The sequence below is a fragment of the Sturnus vulgaris genome, chromosome 3 (genome assembly GCF_052056855.1).
Source record: "Sturnus vulgaris isolate bStuVul1 chromosome 3, bStuVul1.hap1, whole genome shotgun sequence".
Classification (NCBI taxonomy): Eukaryota; Metazoa; Chordata; class Aves; order Passeriformes; family Sturnidae; genus Sturnus; species Sturnus vulgaris.
This window is the reverse complement of record NC_142245.1, coordinates 63773165-63795042: the sequence shown is the minus strand read 5'-3', so window position 1 is coordinate 63795042 and position 21878 is coordinate 63773165. Positions and strand designations below refer to the sequence as shown.

The window sequence follows — 21878 nt, the reverse complement described above, 5'->3', positions numbered from 1 at the left end:
CTCTCACAGATAATTAATGTCTTGCCAGCTGCTTCTTCATACTTAATTTGCAGAGTTCAAATGTGTGAATCTCTGTGGAGTTTGACTTGGCAGTACATCACAGGGAGAAAAGTGATTTTTCAAGCAACTAGGCTCAGTTCTACACAACTGTGCCCAAATATAATGAAGTTCTTGTAAACCAAACAGTTTGGTGATAAAAAGGTTTATCTCTGTAGGATAATTTATTTTAATCTGTTATTTTATGCAAACCCAGCAGTGCTGCTATCTTTTTACTATCTTTCATAAGACTAGACATGCTCCACAGAAAGTGTAAAATGTGTGGATCTAAAATCACATTTTAAACCAAGAAGGTTTTAGCAACAGATGCATTCTGGATGCAAATCTGACTTATGGTTTCTCAAAACCTGGGCAACAGCCAGCCTAAGACACATCATGCAGCCTGTCAGTCAGCAGCAGCACAGCCTCTTTGAGATCCACACGTTCATCCCTATAAGAGTCCTGCTTTGTGTACCCAAGCACCCACCAGCAGTGCATGGAGCAACAGAACCAGTACCCCTCACTGACTGCCCTTCTCTCACCAGCTCTCTTGAAGAATAAGCAAGGGGCATGCAACACAAAATCAAATTTTGTCAGACTGCTGGGGGCTGGTGGGAGGCTAGGGTGGCCTTTTTGTGAAAATTCTCCCTTAATGTCATTCAAATATGAGTCTGTGTAAAGGCACAGTGGGAAAGGCCATCAGTACATACTAGCAGGTCACATTATATTTACCTCAAACCTATATTTTTTTCTGTCTACTACATAATTTCATACTTTTTCAATGTGCCTGAGAGAATATATACAGAATATGGCAAAGACTTGGTTGATATGTTTGTCAAAGAGTGGGAGAGTCCCCTTCGGGGATGCTCACCAGCCAGGGCCAGGGCCAATCCCACCATCCCAGACAGAATGGGGGACCCTGGGAGCAGCTGGGCTGGCACATCACCTCACTCTTCACAGCCAGAACCAGCAGGACCCATGGCTGGGCACAGGCCATTGAACTACCCGTCCTTAGACTATAGGCTGGTAGGGCACAAGCAATTCTGTAACTCCTGTTTGCTTCATGCTTCCCCTCAGCTAAGTATGATTATCATTGCCATCCTTTATTCCTGAAGAGCTCTTTTCCTCTGCCGTGCTTTAGCACACACTTTTCCAAATTAACAGTGGAGTAATATTTTGGTTCTTCAATGATGCTATCTTTCTAGTTTTTACTTTAAGTTCCAAGTTCTTAAGTGGCAGGACTGTAGGAAATTCTTATGTCTATTCAATCATTAGAAATTTTATACTTCATATTTTCAAAGTAAGCTTTGGGATCATAATCCCTAAAGGCCCAATTAAGAAAAGTTATATACATTGTTTAAAATAAATAATTCCTCTACATTTTTTTTCCTGGAGGAGAAACTATAGTCCGACATTGCACAAAGTCATACCCACTGACTTTCTCATCTAATTGGGTCTGCAAGAAATACAGCATTTTCAAGGTGAAGAGCCTCCCAAGCCAAGAGCTGTTGCCATTTGCTACACAGAGCCAGCGGTGCCTCCATTGCCAGCCTTCAGCAGGGCAGGACAGGCTCCCTGTGTGACTTTCTGGCAAGCTCAGCTCCTTGCCAGAGTGCACATATACTTCAGTGCTGCACAGGAACCTCCAAAGCTGGACTGGACACATACAGTGTCCTCAATGCCCTGACACTGCAGCTGAGCAGCTGGGCTGCTGAGCTCAAACACAGAGCTGGGCAAATGCACGGAGCTGCTCCCTGCATGAGCCTGTGATCATGAGCTCACTGGGGGTGAGGGTACGACATGCACGCAGTCATTATGTTCCTGACTGTCATCTCCCAACCTGCAAACCTCCTCCTCTCACTCTAGTTAAGCACAACACCATGTCCTCTCATGCAGAGTAATTAATTAATCTCTGAGTAACACAAAGTTCAGGGTGGAAATTGCGCGATCCACGTTAAGGTACTCAGCTGCAGATCAGTTCCATGACATCTTCCCTGCGTGATGATGTGAGTGATGACATCGAGGCCTGGAGATACCGTCTTCAAGCAGAGGCACTGGCATACTGGCCATCTCTCGGAGCAGAGTGTGCATACATCCCCCTAATTCCCTTGAGTGCCTGAAGAAGCAAATACGGTTTTGGACCTGTGTGGATACTCCCGTCGTTAACAGTGTCAGTTATTTTTTGTGAATGTCACTCTATTGCCTTGATGTTAGTGCGTAGCTCTCACAGTGGAGTCGACGACGCTCACTACAATTTTTCTCCTTCGGGGAGGATTTTTAATCGGACGCTCACAAGTTACTCAGAGGACGTTACTCTGCGGGCGGGTCGCAGGTACCGCCACACGGCGGAGGGCACCTGGGGCCAGCACAACGCCTCGCGGTGTCGGTGTCGGTGCCGGTGACTGGCGTGCGAGCAGCCACGCCGTGTTTACGGCTGAATGAGGGGCGCAGCCGAGGAGCTGCGTCAGCGCGGGCGGGGGCGGGCCGGGGGAGGCGGGCGCGCCCGGCGGGGCGGCCGCCGCGGGCGGGGGGCGGTGACGCGCGGGGCGGGCCGGGGCGGCTGCGGGGCGCGGCCGGGCGCGCTGCCCCGCGGCACCAGGGGAGGCTGCCCGCGTCCTCCCCGGCATGGGGGTCGGGCTCGGGCCGGCACCCCGCGGGCGGCGCTGACCGGAGCGGCACCCGCCGCTGCCGCCGCTCCCTCCCCCGCACCGCAGCCCCTTCGGCGGGGAGGCCGGGCGGCGGCGGCCCGCGGGCGGGCGGGCGGCGCGGGGTTCGGCGCAGCGGGGCTCGGGACCCGGAAGCAGAAGCGGGGCCGGGAGGCGGCTGGATGGGAAGGAGCGGCGACGGGCAGCGATGGGGGAGCAGCAGAGCTCGCTGAGCGCCCCGCGGGCGGCCGCCGCGCCGCCGAGCCCGGCCGGGGGCCCGCGGGAGCCCGGCCCGGACGAGCCGCCTTCGCCGCGAGAGGCGGTTCCGGGCGGCGGGGCGGCCGGGCCGGGGCGAGGCGGGGAGCTGCCGCCGGCCGCCGCCAGCCCCGAGCGGCGAGGGGCCGAAGAGGAGGCGGAGGCGGCGGCCGGGCCGGAGCAGCCGCCGGGCTCGGGGGAGCCGGCGGCCCCGGCGGAGGAGGGGCCGGAGGGAGGCAGCGGCCGCCGCCGCCCCCCCCGGCGGCACGTGTACTGCACCGTCTACTGCGTGGAGAACGACCGGCCGGCGGCGGCCCCCGGCTCCCCCCGCGGCGGCCCGGGCGCGGGGCAGCCCCCGGCGCGGCGCGGGGTGGTGTCGGGCGACGACCCGCTGTCGTCCGGCGGCAGCATCGAGGTGGTGGACTTGTACCTGCTGCCCGAGCCCTTCTCCGGGCTGATCGCGGGCGAGTTCGGGCCGCTGCTGGTGCTGAGCTGCCGCGTGTGCCTGGAGGAGAAGCCCATCAAGCCCCTGTCCTGCTGCAAGAAGGCGGTGTGCGAGGAGTGCCTCCGGCGGTACCTCAGCTCCCAGGTACTTCCCAGCGGGCGCCGCCGGGGTGTGCCGGGGGGGCTGTGGCACTGAGCCGGGCTGTGTCGTGGGGTGCAGATCGGGACGGAGCCTTCCCCGTCCCGTACGGAGCGCGTTCCGCCGCCACCTGCGTGCGAGCTGCGGATGCAGCGACCGCCCGTCCCCGGAGCGCTGCTTTGCGCGTTCGTGCGCAGCTGGTCACTAAGGCATTTTCAGGCTATTCCCGTCTTTGCAAGGATTTTCGCTTTGAAATCTCAAGCTCTTGCTGTTACCTGACCGGCGGCGCCAGCTTTCTTTTAAGAGGAGGCCAAGGAGTGATGAGGAGCGGAGTTCGGGAGCATTGGCAGCCGTCTCCGAAGCGGCTCCTGGAGCCGGGGGTTTTGCGCGGTGCCGCTTGGGCTGGCTGATGTTCGGGCCCTTGGTGCAGCCGCTCGGCCTGCGCATCGCAGGACACATCGCGTTTGGTGTTATGCCAGTTATGCAAGATTAAAATAGCGTGTGTGTGACTGTTGGCGAACAATTGCAGTTAACAACAGTAAACAATAACTTCTTTGGAGGAAAAAATTTGAAAACACAACTTTTCCATCCTGGGTAGACAACTGCTTATCCTGGGCAGATACCTGGTATATAGGGTACTTACATGTTCATCACTATTTTGTCAGTCAGAACTGCTTTTTCAAAATAAAATCAGCAGCTTGATAACTAAGCTGTCTTCGCTAATGTTTGCAGTACTTAGTTTAGCACCACAGAATATTTGTATGTTTCTGCTCTTAGTGTACTCATACCCTAAACGTGAAGAACAGTGGGAGAAGTATGGTGTATGTGGGGAAAAGAAAACCAACTAAACTCTTTGCCTATCATCTTTATGCTCTTATTCAGTAGAAGCTTTTAGGATGTGCTTGGTGGAGATGTGCTAGTTTGGTGGTGGAATGAATTTTTACACCTTCTGGGGCAGTTTGTGCTCCTGCTGGGCTGTGCGTGTAGGGAAGGAATAGATGATTACAGGTACCCCTGTACTCTATAAATAGTTGACAGGCCTCTTCTGACCAGAGTACATTTCACTGCTTGGAAATTGCACGTGTTACCAGAAGTCAAGTATTTTCTCCTTTCCGGGCGCTGATAGCCTATTTGCTGGTTCTGGTAGCATTCGTTCTGGAAAATAGTAAACTCGGTAGCATTTTTATGATTTTAACTTGGGAACTGTTGGATTGGATGGTCAGGGTTACATTTTGTGTGTTTCCTGTAACACTGAAACTCAGGAACACTTAATAAGCCTTCTTGAGACTTCATGCACAGAGACCAGAATGATTAGATTTGTAGGTAAGTGGTAGACTGGAAATTCTCACTGAGTTTTTAGATTGTATTGCCAGTGCACATTTGTGCCACTTTAAGGTCATATGTCAGAGTATTGACTTTCATTTAAGTTGGAAATTGACAAGTGTTGGGATGTCAGGGTGATCTTCCCCGAGTTCTGCAGGTGCCTGTGTTGTAATGGAAGTTACATGATCTGGTATCTAAAGCCATACTGAAGAACTCTTCTGCCTGGTTTAGGCTGGACTCTTGGGAGAAGGAAGCAGTAGCTTGGTGGCCGAAATAGCTGGCTGGCCTAGGAAGCAGCTATATGTGCAATGAAGTGAGTTTAGCATTGGCCAGGGGTTGAACGTGTATGCAGGGATGTCCTTTAAGGAACCCACTACTATTGCTAAGCACGTGTAAAGCTGATGCCAGCTGCTGTTGAAAGGTGCCCATATGGCATATAGCCATATGGGTACTTACTGTACGTTAAAGTGGGGCAGGGATACTGATCTTGCAGAGTGAGATTCCCAGAGCACTTCTGTGGACATGATGTTACAGACGCTTTTATGACCAGGCAGAATTTTCATTGCTTGATAAATTTGTTAAAGACAAATGAAACAAAATACAACAAATAACAGTCCAATATGTTCTTCCCTTATCTTCCTCTTTGCAAAGGACAAGAAAGTGATATTTCTTCTTCAAGAAGAACAAGAAGTGATCTATTTTTCCTTTGTGCTGTGGAAGGACCCTGTGAGTCATCCTGGGGAGAGAGAAAGGCGTCTCCATGTCAGTTATATTAGAAGAATTTCTGGAAAGGATGAGTGAAAAGCCAGGATAGGTTAGAAATCGTTTCCTTTCATCTTTGAGACTTTGCATTTTTTGTAGGAAATTAAAAAGGAAATTTATGAGAAGCTGAAAAGGAATAAATGCTGAAAAGCTGATTTTGTTTGAAAATTTCAGAAAATCTTACTTTTGAATATGATTAGCCTGACATAAGGATACACCTGAAATTGAAAACAAACAAAAGACAATTGAAAAACAAAACCCCAAGCAGCATTGTGCACAGTTTAGATCTGGTTTTCTTGTCAGAGAAATAGTAATCTCTATCCTGGCTGACTCTACATCTCTGGAGGAGTGGTCTCTCATGCTGAAAATGTGGAATATGTTGGCAGAAGTATAGTGTTTAAAATAATTTGTGTTGCCTTTGATGTCTGTGTGTGTTCTCTCACTGCAGAAAGCTGTATTCTTCCTGACGGCTTCAGTGTGATTCCTGAAATGATGTTTAATGGAGTAGCAAAGTAAAAACTCTGTTAATGCACCCTGCTTTCTTCTATGCAAATATATAAGAGCACCAGAACTTTTGCCTTTGAGCCCTTTACAGATTAGAAAATCAATTGAAGTTTTAGGCATTCTTAAAAGGAATGCCAGATAAAAATACTCCAACTGCAGCGTTTTTGCTCTTTTTACTCATCATTTTACCAGCATGCTGGAAAATGGGGGTAATATCTGAAGGTCTTTAGAGGTCAAGTCCAGTCTGTCTTATCACTGGCACCTTGCTGCATAATCCCTTTCAAAGATTCAGTGACTGGAGCAGAAGCTTAGCAGGCGAGCCTGAAATGCCCGGGCTGATCTGGAGCCTGACTCTGGGAAATTGCGTAACTTTACTTCTGCCTCAATTTAGCTATTCTGTCTCACATCCTGATAGTCACTGAGCACTCGGGGCTCTTCAGGCTCTGACTATGACCAGTTGATCTACAATTCACAAAAAAATTCTGTGATTTTTAGTTTGGACTCAAAGAAATTGATGATATGGTAATTGATAGGTATGGGTGATGGGTTATTGTGGAAAAGGTTGTGGCTTTTGCAGCTCAAGATGTGATGTGGTGGCTTTCACAGCTCAGGATCTGGTATGGATCCCACAGAGCCTGAGTCAGGTACCAGCAAGCCCTGTCTCAAGGAATTGATGCAGCCCAGAGCTGTTGTTTGTTGTGCTTAATGGGTGAGGTTGAAGAGTGTGGTTGTCTGAAAGGCCAGTGTTCTTCCTTCATGGACTCTCGGGTATGTGTTGAGTGAGATTGGGATCAAAAGTGTGGAAGAACCATTTCCCATTCAGCTGGGAGCTTGTGGGTTTCTGTATTCTGTCATCAAGCATACAAACTTGGGACAGGGAAGCAAGAACCAGGACACTTAATCTCACAGGTGTAATATTACATCCATGTCTCCTATACCTCCTTCACTTCCCATCTTTCTCTCCATTAAACATGGCACCAAACTCAGGTTTGCTAAAAAAAGTGATTCACTTTCTAACCACTCTGCTTGTATTTTTACGTCAGAGGGAGCATTTCACTTTTCCTGTAAAATGACTGCAAAAGTTTTATAGAAACCTCAGCACCTTCTTTTTCTACATGCAAATAGGGAAACTTGATAATCCAGTTTTGATCCTGTGCTCATTAGTGATGCTTTATTTTGTAAATCTTCTAACTCTGTTGGAGTAGTCATTCTTATAGTAAAAGACTTTTAATGAGTTAAACACCATACTGTATTCTTCATCAGATTTTATGGTGCTTTAATTATAGGAACTCTAATGAGATTAGTAGCCATGAGTAAATCAGAAGGGATAGTTGGGGGTGGGGAGGAATTGCATCTGACAGCGTTTTGTGCATGGTTAGCTTTGGTGGGACGAGAATACTGCTTCTGGGCATGGAATGTGGACATGATCCTCCCTCTGCTCAGGACTTCAGTCTTTCTTTCTGTGACCGGAGATCTTGTTTTTGACCCCTTTCTTTTCTGTGCATGATTTCTTTCTGAAAGAGCTGGAGAAAAAAAAGCTGCTGACTGTTACAGTCCGGATTTTTGTGGGGAATGTGATTATAAAGCTGCATAGTGAAGAGGAAAATTTAGGAGCAGTCTGCATCACATAAAACTAGTACTGGCTTGGAGCTGGAGGGCCTTGACACCTGTGTCTCGTCAGGTGTCTGATGGTATCATATAAATGATACATCTTCAAAGCTGTAGTCTGCTGATGAAAACCAGCCAGCAGAAATGTAGGCACCAAGTGCTGAATCATCTGATGGTTAATGAACTGCTTGTGCCCTGAGTCAAACCAGAGCTCAGAAAGGCCACTGTCATTCAGTGCAGAAGCAGCTCTGCATTTGCAAGGGTAATAATTCTAAAACCTTGCTGTAACACTAGCTACTGAGTTGCTGGGACGGCTGCGAACTGCCTACCAGGAGGTGATGGCAGGGTGAGCGACCACCCCTCCAGCTGACATTGCAAGAATGCAGAGATTTCTAAAGGAGGAAGTGAGGTGCAGAAGGAGAAAAGAACCTGCTGGTTTACAGGCTTTTTAAACCAAATCAGCAGCCTCAGCCACTGTAAGCTGGCTGTGTTCCCGAGAGGGCGGAGGAGAAGGCAGGTGGACTTGGTCCATCAGATGCAAGCAGCCTATAAGCTGCAGGAGCACCTAAACTACTTCTCTGTCATTTTCAGCAAGTAGCTTCTGAAAGTCTGTCATGTTCTCCTTATGTGTTGTATGCAGTACCAATGCCAAAATGCTGCTCCGTAGGCAGATGCCACAGTTCACGATGGTACCCAAGTGCCTCTTAAATTGTAAGAGTTTGTCTTTCAAGTTGACAAGCTACATGGCAGATTTTTTAGTCCATCTTGAATGCTTGGTGAATCCAGCTTGTGCCAGAACCTAAGTTTGGAACAGTTTACAAAATCCAGCATTGATGAAAATGCTTTGAAATTAGTTTTAAAGAAAACTAGTTTTGAGCAATGTTTTTAAATTACAATACTGCCTAGTTATCCTAGCGTGTGTAGGCCTAGGTGCTGTGTCAGCATATGAGCACTGCATGTGGTATGTTTATTCCCTTTGCAGAAGTAGCTTCAAGGTTACTGTACGTGGCTAGCTGTGACTTCCTCTTGTTTGGATAAGTCTTTGCCAGGTGTAGAGCTGGAATTGTGGCTGTCCTTTCTTTAGCCTGTTATGAAGTGAAGCATAAGAGAGTGGCTGTTCTTGCAGCTAAGAACACATACAGTAAAACTCTGGGGTCCACGATACTGAGAACAGAAAAGATGGTGTCACGTTTGAACAGTTGCAGGAAGGGTTTTGCTGATTGAAAAAGGCCCTGAGGGGAGGATAAATGGCATCATGAAATGGTTGATGTTGGTAGTGAGTGGTAAGGGTGAACAGTGGATGCTACAGTGATACCAACTGATGTTGATGGTAAAGTTGAATTTGAAGTGTAAAGTCTTCCTACGAATGGGAAATTGGAGTGGGAGATGGAGAACCAGTTTTGTTTTAGCTGGGGTTGAAACCTAATTTTGAAAATGCGTAATTTCTGTGAAACAGAAGCCCTCCTTGTCAGCTGTCTCTCCCAGCCAGTGTCTTGCACCTCGCTGGTCTGTGGGTGGTGTTGGCATTGGAGACCACAGACAGGCTGAGCCATGAGATCGTCTGCTGCATGCCTTCCTTCCCACTGCTCCCACCAGCTGTTCACAGCAGCTACCAGGCACAGGTATGGACTCAGTCCAGGCCATGTAAAATTAAATGAGTAGAAAACTGAACTGTTGGTGTTTAGTTGCCCAAACAAAAAGAAATGAAGGAGTTAAATGAGGATTGGGAAGGCCTTCAGCTCACCTCTGCCCCATTCTTGCTTCTCCACCCAGAACAACTGTTCTTCACACTGCTCTGGGGCCTCTTGGCCCTTCATTCCTCGTTTCTTCTTGTACAAATATCTTGCTTCCTGCTGTTTAACCAGCCAGGCTTGAGGAAAGTATGTATTTTAAATGGCCACGATGTCAGTACATTGTCAAAATGATTAAGAGTTGTAAGGGATGTAATTTCTTTAAAAGAATTCAGACTGGAGGCTTCCCCCTGAAGAAGGGTATTACTTACCCACCCAGGTTTATCTGTCTTTCTGTATGCTTTATCTCCTTGTGCTTATGTTTCTCTTGCTCCTTTTTTAAAGTACTTTCTTGATGAATTATATGTCAAAATAATGAAGTCCTGTCTATAGGATTTTATTAACCAAATACTACTTTCTCTGTATTAGAAAAAGTGACAAATTTGCATAGTGTTGAAGAGGCTATTTAATTTTTGAGTCCGTTTTTAAGTACTTGAAAAATTTTTTGTAAGGCAAAGAAATTAATTTTACTTGGAAGTTAAAAATTAAAATGAAAAATTCAAGACTTTACTAAGAGGAAAATTTTATGGATTTCAGTGTGGGAGGTCAGAAGTATAACAGTAGTTTATGCCAGACTTGGAATTAAAATTGAAATGGCTTAGATTCCATGTTTAAGTCCACATCTACTTTAGATGCTACCTTACTGCTTTGATTTGAGATTAATGTATATTTTTATTGGCAGCCTTGTAGGGGTGTGCTGTTGCTCTCACTTACTTAATTGTGAGAAAGGCTGTGCAGTTTCTGGATTAGAATTCCATGAAAAGGTAAAGAAATTTCCAAGTCTGTCACACTTCCATTTCCTTATGACCTAGCTAAGTAGACTGCACAGCACTCATTTTCCCCTGTGGTGTTTTTTATTAAGTACAGCACAAACCATATAAAGATTTTGTACTGGAAAATAGAAGGGGCAAAGTTTTATTTTCTCAAGCTTAGTCATCCTGATGCCATTGTGTATTGTTTTCTACCACTAACATGATATGAGTGGCAGCAAAGGCAGGTAACTCTCTAGTTTACTTGGTTTGGCTTCCTGGTCTTGTAGGAATGGTGTATCAGCTTGGGAGTGTGGGATGGAGATCTGAGTGACTCTATCACTTTAGCTTGTAGGAAAGGGAAGTCCTATCCAAGCTGTTTCAGCTGTGACGTGGCTCTGTGGAGTTCTCACACAATACAAGGAAGGAAGAAAAGGGAGAAGAAGATTGCTGGGATGGGAAGGACATGATGGTCGTGTAGGAATTGGTTTGCTTCAGAAGGTGGACTTGCTCAGGGTAAGCTTTCATAAAGCAAAAGGGAATTGTGAGGACTGGTGGCCTCCATGTAGGGTGGATCCTTGGCCTCTTTTAAAGCTGCAGCCGAATACTGGCCACTTATTCTGGTAAATGGTGGCTAGAAAGTGAAATGGGACTAGCTCTTTTTCTGGTTTCCTGTAGGATGGAGGCAGGCAGGAAATAAATCTAGCCTTAAAAAAGAAAAAAAAAAATAGTAAGGATTCTAAACACAGTTTAAAGTATGGAACTTCCAGGAAAATAATGGCTTAGTGTTTTGCTCAGCTGCTGCAAGACTTCTATACTCCACTGGCAGCAGGGTGGGTGGAGTAGGTAGGTAAAGCATTCCATCTGTGACACGATTACAGAGTACCTGTGAGGTGCCACTTCCCCACAGAAGCAAAAGGAAGTCCTTCACTATAGTGAGTACTATGCTGCTGTAGGGGGGCAAAGAAACGATGGGGAAGGGCTTCTTAACCTTTCAGCCATTTTAATGTTGCTCACTATAAGTATTAACTGGGGAGAGGACATCTTATGCCTTTCCATTCCAGTGCACCTGTGCAGTGCTGGGTAAAATTTGTCCACTTAAAAGCCTCAAAAGAGCAAGCGTATAAATTGCTCAGTGCTTTTTCACATGCATGTGCAGTTCAACTGTGCAATAGCTTGGAAAATCTGTTTAGTTAACTTTATGGCATTAGCATGCAGGTTAAAAATGGGAAAGAATGTACAACTTCAGAGTTTTTTGGAATGGATGGATCTGCAAAAGAGCAAAGATAGCCCACAGTATTTAGATGCCTAGTGTTACCAAATACTACAAAATATAGCTGTTAGTATGTTTTTTGTGATGAACTAATCCATGTGGAGGTTAGGGCAGAAAATGAGTTGTGAAATACTGGAGTTCAGTCTAAGTGTTGTTGCTGTTAGACACTAATGCATATTAACATATACAGGTCCACCTAGACCTGAAAGTGGCCAAAGTGAAATACACTATTAAAATCTGGACATTGCAAAGTATACATATATCTGGTGGTCCTCATTTGCCTTACATAAGGGCAGTAGAAATCAAGCAGACTCAGAAATTTTCACGCATTTGTGTAATAGAAAGTAAATTCAGCCTTTTGTTATATTTCTCAGTAACACTTAAAGAGTAATTTTCAAATGTCTGAAGATATCCATTCTTTCAAGACATTATTTGGAGTTCTAAGTTTATTTTAAATTACTATCATCTTCCCAGTCAGTAAGATATAAATCTTCCTTGCAGTGAGTTGCAGCAGTTACTGATGGACATCACTGAGTGCTTTTGTCTCAGCAAAGTAGGTATTTCATGTCAAGGCTTGATTTGTTGTTCTTTCAGTGAAAGCAACTCATCAAATCCTACCTGAATTATCCCAGAATGTAATGCTTCATGGGAACCTCACCCAAGCCATGACAGGTAGTCAGACAAGACCAGGCTATCACTTCTGGTAAATTAAGGATCTAAAATGAGTTCTGGATCTCATTGTATTTTCTCTCCGTGTCAAGAAAAGGAAACTTGTCTAAAGCTGATGGCATACAGTGATTTTAGCTAGCAGTGCTGCTTACCCCAGTCTGCTACTTGTTCCCTACTACTTGTGCATCATTTGATCCATCATCAGAAAAAAAGATCTGGTTTAAAAAAGTAACCTTTCACAGTCATTTTTTGCTTCTTTTATTCTTAACCAGTTTCTAATTGTGTTATGTACAATATGCAAATGTTTATTTCACCACAAGGTGGTACTGAGTAAAGTGCTAAGCGGAGCTGTTTATTTTGGTAACCGTGGCAGCCTGTCAAACCAAAACATTTGAAAATTACACGTTCACAAAGGTGACAGATGGGGGTTTTCACTGGGGCTCGATGAAATCAAAACTGCAGTTTGGTCCTTTTGCTGCATCATTTCCTCTTTCACAATCCAGAAGGAAGTTACAGCTTATGCAGCTCCTGAAGGTGCATCTGCACCCACAGCTCTTGGACAGGCAGGGTCCAGGCAGTTACTCCAAGCTGCTCACAGCACTGAGGTGCCCAGTCAAGCCCAGGCTGGTACCCACTGGTCTTGTCTCCAACGCCTGTGACATCATTAAATATGATCTTTCAACTAGCTGAATTCTAAAGCATCCCCGTGTGTTTTGTAACATAGATTATTCTGAAGATAGTCTTACAAGTGAAGTTTTTCATGTGAATATTGTTGCAGATGAGGAACCTGTCTTTTGATCTTGCTTGTTTCAACAGCTTTAGTTTGCTGCAGTCAGGCAATGCCAAGTATGACCGTTTTTTTCTTCAGAGAATTTTTTTCTGCACCACAGACCTCTCAAAGGAAGTTTCTTGGTGTTCCTAATCCATTTGAGTAACAAGTGAAAAGATGCAGAACTTAAAACTGTAAAAGAATTCGGGGGTTTTATTGTGTGGGCTGTGTTGTGTTTTGTTGGAGGTTTTTTTTGGTGGGTGGAGATGGGGTGTTAAGTTTTTTGGGGCTTTGTTTTGTTTGGGTTATTTTTCTGCAAAGACACAAAATGCACATTGGTATTAAATATGATGTTTAAAAACATACAACAGAGCAAGGTACAACACTGTCGTGGAAGAACTGGTATGCGTAATTAGATTTTGATAGTGAAGGTTCTTTTGAGCTTGGTCATACAGTCTCTTAGTGTAAGTAAAAACCCTAACATTTCTATGGAAGAAGACAACTAAAATAACGACTATTCCAGCATATTCTTTTCCAGGTTTTTTTTTTTATGTTTCTGTATATGTACTGCTCTTGACCCATAAAAATTGTAAGCCTCTTTTTAAAATTAATCTAGATCTTAAGAAAAGTTCTAACATGTGCACTGGGCTGTGACTACAGCTTTCACAGGCTGGAAGCATATCTTCTAGTGAGCAGCTTTGAAATGTTTGGAGAATGGAGAGCAGGAGAAGGGTCCTGTTTCACTGCATCAGTAATGAACTGGCACGAGATGATGTTTTCTGATACTAGCTTATCATTTTGTTTCTGCATTGAGTTTCCATGTAGAGGAATTTTATCTATCCTTATGGTGAAAAGGAATAGGGAAAAGGTTTTTGATTGTTTTTATTTTTCAAGTATGAGCTTGTCCAGCTGTTGGAATGTTAGTGGGAGACAGTAGATCTGGGTGAATGATGGCAGATGATGCAGATAGCTGATAATGATGAAACCACTAAAAACCTGACTGCGATTTGAGGCTCTAGTACAGAGAGGAGAGCAGTGAGGCACTTGTATCTGGTGAGACTTCGTTTGGAATCTCTGCTGTAGTCGGTTGATGCTGGCTGGATGCCAGACATCTACCAGAGCCTCTCTGTGTCTCCCCTCTGCAGCTGGACAGGAGAGAGAAAATACAAGGTGTTTATGGGTTGAGGTAAAGACAGAGAGAGATCACTCACCAAACACCATCATGGGAGAAAACTGAATAAAATTAGAGATATTAAATTTATTGCTAACAAAATCAGAGCAGCTTAATGAGAAGTAAAATAAACCCTTAAAAACACCATCTCCCTACCCCTCCCTCCTTCCCAGCTCCACTTCCTACCCCAGGGTGTTAGGAGACAGGGAATGGGGTTTATGATCAGTTCATCACCTCAGGAGTTTCTCCCGCTGCTCAGGGAGAGGAGTCCTTCCCTTGCTGCACCGTGGGGTCCCTCCCACAGGAGACAGTTCTCTGCAAACTTCTCCAATGTGAGTCTATCTCAAACTGCTGCAGTGTGGGTCACTCTTCCACAGGGTGCAGTCCCCCAGGGACAGGCTGCTGCAGCATGGGCCCCTCTCTCCATGGGTCTCCCAAGGGGTCACAGCCTCCTCTCAGGCGTCCCCCTGCTCCAGCCTGGGCTCCTGCGAGGGCTGCAGGTGGATTTCTGCATTGCCGTGGAACTCCATGGAGCTCCAGAAACTCCATTTCTTTTGTTTAAATCTGTTACCCCAGAGGTGTTACCATGATTTCTGTTGGGCCCATCCTTGGCACGTGGCACATCTGTCTTTAGAGTCAGCAGGAGTTCTCCCCCTGCCATGAAGGAAGCTTCTGGCAGCTTCTCACAGAGGCCACCCTGTAATCCCTTCCCCTTCACTACTGCCCACAAACCAAGCCATGTGAACCCAATAAATCAGATTTAAGAAAAATGGAACAAAGAAGGACTGCAAGGAGAAAAATGAGCGTTGTGCAGATGCAGAACTCTTTACTTGAGCATAAGGAGAACTGGGAGAAGAAATGACTGTTGTGTCTAAATGCAAAAGGGGGTAATTTGTGTAGACACTTAAAAAGAATTTTTGGCACAACACAAAACTCTAAATTTGCAATGAATTAAGTGAGGCTAGAAATCACTATGAGCATCTGTCAGAGAGAGGGATTTGGAAGCATCTTTCCAGTCTCTGAAATTGGGAAGAAAGGTGCAGTATCAGAGCAGTTTGCAAAGCCAGCACCTTCAGTACTCTCAAAAGGAGGCTTTCCATGTGGTATGCCACTGTGTGCTGAATTTGACCCAGCTGGATGGTAAGGCTGCCTATGCTTCTCAGTGGACTCTATTGAGAAGCTGGTTTCCAATGAGGAAATGGTAGAAGATTTTTATTTTCTGGTGTTACTTTTTTTTTGACCATTAAAAACAGTAAAATACTTCGTAATGCCCAATGTGTACCTGCTTGCAGCACGCTTCAAACAGTGCTCTGGCATTGTTTTGTTTGTATGGAAGGTAAAGTCAAGCATTTCAGTCTGGTTATTGGAGAAATAGCTCTCAAATAAATTTCAAAACTGAGTTTTTAAGATGGTTTCTGGTTCGATTGTTCTGGCTGAATCAGAGCAATTTCCAAGCCATTCCTTCCCTCTGCTGGCAGAGGAGAGACTGCATTGGTATTACCCGAGTTGACCTAGGCTATAGAGGATGCCTTTGTGAAGTAACTCTCCAAGGGAATTCATGCAGGCTGTTGTATAAAGAAACTTGTGAGAGAGAACATTTAGCAAAGACCAGTGATTGTTTTAGTTTCCACTGATTGCTTTTACATTAAAACAATGAACAGAACAGATGGTTAAGGTGGAAGAGCTATGTAACATTGAAAAACAATCTCTGAAATCATGTGGTTTGGGCGTGGGGTCTGTTTTGAAAAAGACTTTTTTTGTGAAACTGTTACCACCTGGGCAAATTTGCTGTAAATTACTGGAAGGAAGTAGCTGGTTGTTCAAAGTCCTTGTCTTTCTGTTAGTCTGTAGTTTAGCTGTGTGTTTCAGTTGACAGGCTCCAGCATTATCATTCTGGATTTATCTCCTTATATCTCATTCTAAGTTGTTGTTTTCTCTTTTTTTCCTTCTGGGTTTTAATACCAATATCTGTTAAGTTTGATGGAAGGATTTTGGCATTCTTAGAGTACTTATCTTGGCTGCCAGGTAGTCCTTTGGAAACTCAGGGTGCTTGCAAGGTGGTTTATTGGGATTATGATGAAATCCTGGCTGTGTGTCTGGCCTGGTGTACATTGGGAGGGCTTTGCTGCTGAGATGCAATAAACATTGAGTTTCTGTACTCGTCACAAAATACATCTGCCAACTATCTAGATGAACTTGTTGAAGCTGTTGTGCCTTTTGTAGCTGCTTTGTGTAGATTTTCCACAGGGAAAATCAGTAAATTTGCATAGAGGTAGAGGCTCAGTAGGCATGCGTACATGCCTTACGCTTTTAGTGTTCTGTATGTGTTTGCACCTTTGAAGACTGCAGTGTGAAAGAATTTTTTTTTTATTCAGTTCTTGTTAAGTTAGGTTTATACCAGACCAATCTCATCTCCTGCAGGGTTATATCACTTTGTGTCTCTCTGTTCACCTGTGAAGTATGTCTGGAAAGACAAATTTAATGGAACCACTGATAGATGCAAGTTTTGGCCCTGCAGTCAGTATGAGTACCAGTTAGATCACAACAAGCCCACTTCTGGGTTTGAATAAACCTTTCATAAACATGAAAACTGATAAATACTGACACCAACAGATGTTGAAACATTGAAAATATTTCTGAGAGTTGTATGGTTTTAATGGATTTCTTCAAATATGTAAGCCATGGTGGAAAAACTGATGAGAACTCTCTGGAATGCATCAGATAATAATAATCAGATTTATTTTATTTGTAATAATAAATCAGATAATAATCTTGTGTAATGGTCTATTGAAACACCTAAAAATGCAATGCCACTGCCCAAGTAATAAGATGGATGAAAAGAAGTAAATGGCTGGCTGATACATATTTTGAGTGGGTTATAAAACCTTTTATTTATGGCAGGAAGTTGAGCTTCTTCAAAAGATATATGCTTATCTAGTGAGTGCTGTAAAGATCCTGGAGAGTGACCTCTGTTCTCACCAGCTTCCAACTTTTGCTCTCTTTCCTCTTCCCTTTCCTGGATAAGTTTCCTTTCCGCTGTCAGGAGATTTTGAAAATACAATTTCCTTTTCACAGTGATCCTTTGGCATGCAGTGTTTGTAGTAGCACTCTGAAAAAGTTTATGGAATCGAAGACAAACTTGGTCACATTATAGATTGTTCATCAGTGGCATTCAAGTGAAAATTACTCAGTTGACAACTTTTCTTATTTCTATTGTTTTGAAGTGTTTGTCTTGTTTTTCTTCCTGGCAGTGTTTAATTGACGAGGGGGGAGACTTCCTTGCAGGAGGATCTTTGTAATTATGTCACATCCTTTTGTCTGATGAACTGCTTTAGAGCAGGTAGTAGATTTCCTTGAGAGCTGTCCATGCTTTACTTTGCTGTTGTCACTGTTGTTTTCAGCTAAGACACTTAAGACGAGGTTGAACCTTCATGACACATAATTTACAGCTGGCTTCTCTGTTCCTTGCTATGCTGTACACTGCTAGAGAGGGGACTGAAATATGTTCAAAGCAGTGAATGGTCATGGGAAGCTTTGTTACTTGTGGCTTGAAGAAGTTCTGGGCTAGCCTGTGTTACTCTGTTACTCAACTGTGATTCTAGCACACTGGTTTTGAAGACAGAGCTCAATCGCTTTGTGCTGCTATTATATGAATAGGTTTGATTGCAAAGTGGAACAGTTGTGAAATTTGGAAGTATAAAAGCATGTAGTAATCTTACTGTTGCACTGGTTTTTACCAAAGGTTTTGGAAGACACCCTCCCATCTCCTTGAAGTAGCATAAGAGATAGATTTTCTTCTCCCTTTTCTTACCTGTCAAGGTCTGTAAGTAAGGAGAAGAGAACGGAATAACCATGAGATTAAGACTTCATTTATCTGCTTTTCCTTCCTTTTTTCCTCCTCCTCTCTTTGAATGGATTTGATTGGGGGTGGAGGGGAAAAGATCTAATCTTGCTGAAGCAGTAGAGTTCCTGTGTGTGATGTCATAGGAATCAGGTTTACTCCAATTGCAGCTTTAATGTTTCAGTTAAACCTGTATACTGTGTTGGATGGACAAAGAGGTGTTTTGATGCCATGTAGGTGTCCAAATGCTTGTGTTGGAAGTGACTAATACAGCTGGGCAGGTAGGGCTGCACTAATGAGACCAGAAAAGAAGGGGCTTTTTTTAATAACAGAGAAGCTCTTGCTACCAAACTTGCAGAGCTCATCACATGTCATGAAGAAATGTAGTGTTGCTTTGGCATATTGTTGCTCACTACTTATTCATATTTTAGAAATTGTTCTTTGGGGGGTTAGGTTTTAGAGAAATTATCTGCATGTGTCATGTCTTTGGTTGTACGAGAGATAAGCTAATTGTGGTAATACTACATAGTGCAAACCCAAGCAAACAAGAAATTGCTCCTAGATTTGTTTTTGGTTTTTTAACTGGAAAAACAGAATTAGGAGAACAGTTTAGTCAAACTTGTCCTATGGTGACCACAGTGAAAAATCCTTGGAATCATGCCTAACTGTGGCCCCAGTTCCAACTACTTTAAAAAAACAGTTTTGCCTTAACTCTTTGGGGAAAACATGTTACTTTTTGGTATTGTTTCATGTGAAACTAGCTGCAACCTGTAGCATTCAAATTATTTTTTTCCACAAAAACTGTGAGTTTGGGAAAGTGGTACCTGATTGTTGAAATTTCCTTGAACCTGTATTACACTGATTATGGTAATAATATGAATATGATGATAATTAAACTCTCATACTAAAGTTAAATTACAGCTTATATAATGAAAGTGGAAATATTTACATTTTGCATAACTTCCTTTCTCCTTTCATTTTCTCTTTTGGATTTCTGTGTTTGAACTCCTGCTGTTAGGTCGTCTCTACTCTCCAAATTTGCACCCCTCAGTAATTGCAAAGTTCCTGGAATATAGGCAGAATTGTGATGCTCCCATCTTTAATGGGGGCTAAGTAAAAGTTCTGGCTTACTCGTAGACTTTTTTGTTGGTGGTAGTGTTTTGTGGTAGTTAGCACTGCATGTATGCTGTTTGTCTAGTCTCATGTAGGAGGGAAATCCAAGGTCTTTCCTCCTAAGATATTTGCCTGCTATTGTAGCTTAGGAGCAAAATTATATGAAGTCCCTTGTGAATTTGGCAGGTGTATTTTTAATTTCCTAAAATTATCATTTTTGTATCACGGGTGCAATTTATTGTCTGCTGTTAGAATTGAAGAATTCTAACACAGACTTCTAGATTTTTCTTGGTTTCTTCCAGATGGAAATGTTCCATCCTACTTGAATCTATAGGTGAAATCCTAGTAAACAGTTAGTTTGAAGAATTCTGAGCATGAACTTGGAGAAACCCACTTACTTGGTTGCCCCTGTGGTTAAAAATACAAAACAAAACAACAAAACAAACAAAATAAATAAAAGGAAAAAAATCCCACACAACCCCCACCTCAACAAATCACATTTAGATTATTTCACTAAAAATCTTCAGTGTTTCAGTGACTGAGTGAGAAACTCAGTATTGTGGGATGTCTGTATTCACGTTTACAAATGTACTCTGGTAATATGCTGTGGTGGATTACATTGCATGGGACAGGGCACTGTGTTTTTGGATGCTGTGCCATGGCATGGTCCCTGAAGGCAGCGTGCACTCCAGTGAACATCCAGTAAGGCTTCTGATGCAGAGGACTGACTGGCTTGGTGAGGAATGAGACCGGTGTGGTGTGTGGGAATCCTGGCACGGAGAGACCAGAAGGGATGCAGGGAACAGAGGCAGCAGGGCAGAGGAGAGGCTCCGTGCTTGCAGGCTGCAGCTGAGGCTGCAGGGCTCTGCTCGCTCCCTTCATTTGCTCTGCTTGGGATGTGATCTCTCCTGGCACTTATCTCCCTAGCAGCTGATCAGCATGAGATAACTGCCTGCTACTCCTAGTAGTTATTCCCTTTGATCAAGAGTTACTTTTTTTTTTCTCTGTATGTGATGGAATGATTTCCACCTTGCTGACAAAAGTGCATAGATGTTCTGCTGTAGAAATGTTTTTAAGGAGTAGAGGATTATTACAACTTTCATGAGTCTAGGAGCCATGAGATGGGAGAGAATAATGTAATAGTGAAGGTAGAATAAGTGTGCTGACAGTTTCTCCCTTTCTGGTACTATTAGAGTCTTCCAGGATGATCCCAGCCAAATCCCTGGGGACTTCTCACAGATGACCACTTACTGCAGTGATTTGTGAACTCACTTTTGGCAGTCAAAATCGCTAGGAGCTGTGCTTTGAGGTCAGTCAAGCTGGTGTTAGCAAAAAGACATTCTTTACTTGCAATACATTTATATTCCGTTATGAAAAATGAGTATTTTTCTTTAGAGGTTTGGTGTGCAGAAATTGCTGAAGGGGCCCATTAAAAAATGCTTTCATTATCTGTTTTATCATTTTTTCTGTGTAGACTTGCTAACTTGTTCTTTCTTACTGATTACAGTTTTGCAAATGAGAAATCAAATGGAACTGTAATTTGCACTTTTAAGCGTAACCATTTGTATTTGAGACACAAAATGTGCAAGTGTATGGAAATTAGCATTGGTATGGGGTTTCATTTTTTTTTCCTAGTTTTAATAATGTTTATTGCTTTCTTGAGTTAGTTTTGTCAAACTTTCTCATATGTATAAAGTTGTTAATTATGAAAAATTAGCATAATTATTCTGCATATGAGAACATGATATGTTAGTGATAATTTGGGGGTGTCATTGATCAGTTGCAAGATTCAGGCACTTATCTATTCCACTTGAACTATATGTGAGTCTTTTCTTCGATCTTCTATTTTTTTTACCATAATTACATAAAGATATTTTACTAGACAGGTATATTAGTATAGGTTGAAAGAAGACTCCAAAGATGTCATTATTTAAAATGGCTTTATAATTAGGTTACCCTATAAATAAGAATATAGCTAGTTATTACTTTTGTCTTTAATACAGATCTTTCATTAAATATAAATTATTTAATAAAATGTTCTTATAAACTTGACAATGCCTTGCCATTGCTTGTCAGCAAATGATTTGTGGATTTAACCATGAACATCTTTTGGCTTTTTCATTTTTGTCATTTTTACCTGAGTGGTTCAGTTTTAAAAAGTTATATTTTTACAGAATCATAGAATGGTTTGAGTCGGAAGAGACCTGAAAGATAATCTAGTTCCCTAGATTATTCCCTGCCATAGGCAGGGATGCCACCCACTAGATCAGGTTGCCTAGGGCTCCATCCAGTCTGACCTGGAACACTTCTAGGGATGGTGCATCCACAGCTTCTCTGAGCAACCTGTTCCAGTGCCTTATCACACCATTGATATTTTAATATAAATTCTAAGAGATTTATTTACTTTTTTCTTGTTGTTTGGGTGAATTAGCCTGTTCTCAAATGAAATCTGACCAAAAAAATTAGTCTTTTATGTGCTCTTTCAGCTATTTCAACAATGTCACCTTCAGTTTATGTAGGAATGTGTAAGTGTGTGAGGGAAGAAAATCAGAGTGACTTTGATTCACTAACCCACTGAATTTCAGATGTGCCATCTTAATGTTAACATCAAGAGCTACTTGGTACTAAAAGTTTAGTAAGCCTCTGTATTAGTAGGAGATTATGTAGCTGCTCAGGCACACAGTGGGATGGGCATCCAGTGTGAACATAAGGGGCATGGAGGAGTGCCAGGGACGAGCTCTGGAGGGATGCTTGTGCCATCCCTCCCTGTCCAGTTGTGAATACAGG

The 21878-nt window shown here is 43.6% G+C and overlaps 1 protein-coding gene across 1 annotated transcript in view; it reads left to right on the top strand.

Moving 5' to 3' along the window:
• Window positions 1–2889: 2889 nt before the first annotated feature.
• The window catches only part of RNF217 (ring finger protein 217), a 62091-nt gene continuing 43102 nt past the window's right edge, over window positions 2890–21878 (top strand). Inside the window, exon 1 of the mRNA XM_014876680.2 lies at window positions 2890–3525. Coding sequence (XP_014732166.2) covers window positions 2890–3525 — 636 coding nt within the window. The remainder of the gene's footprint in view (window positions 3526–21878) is intronic.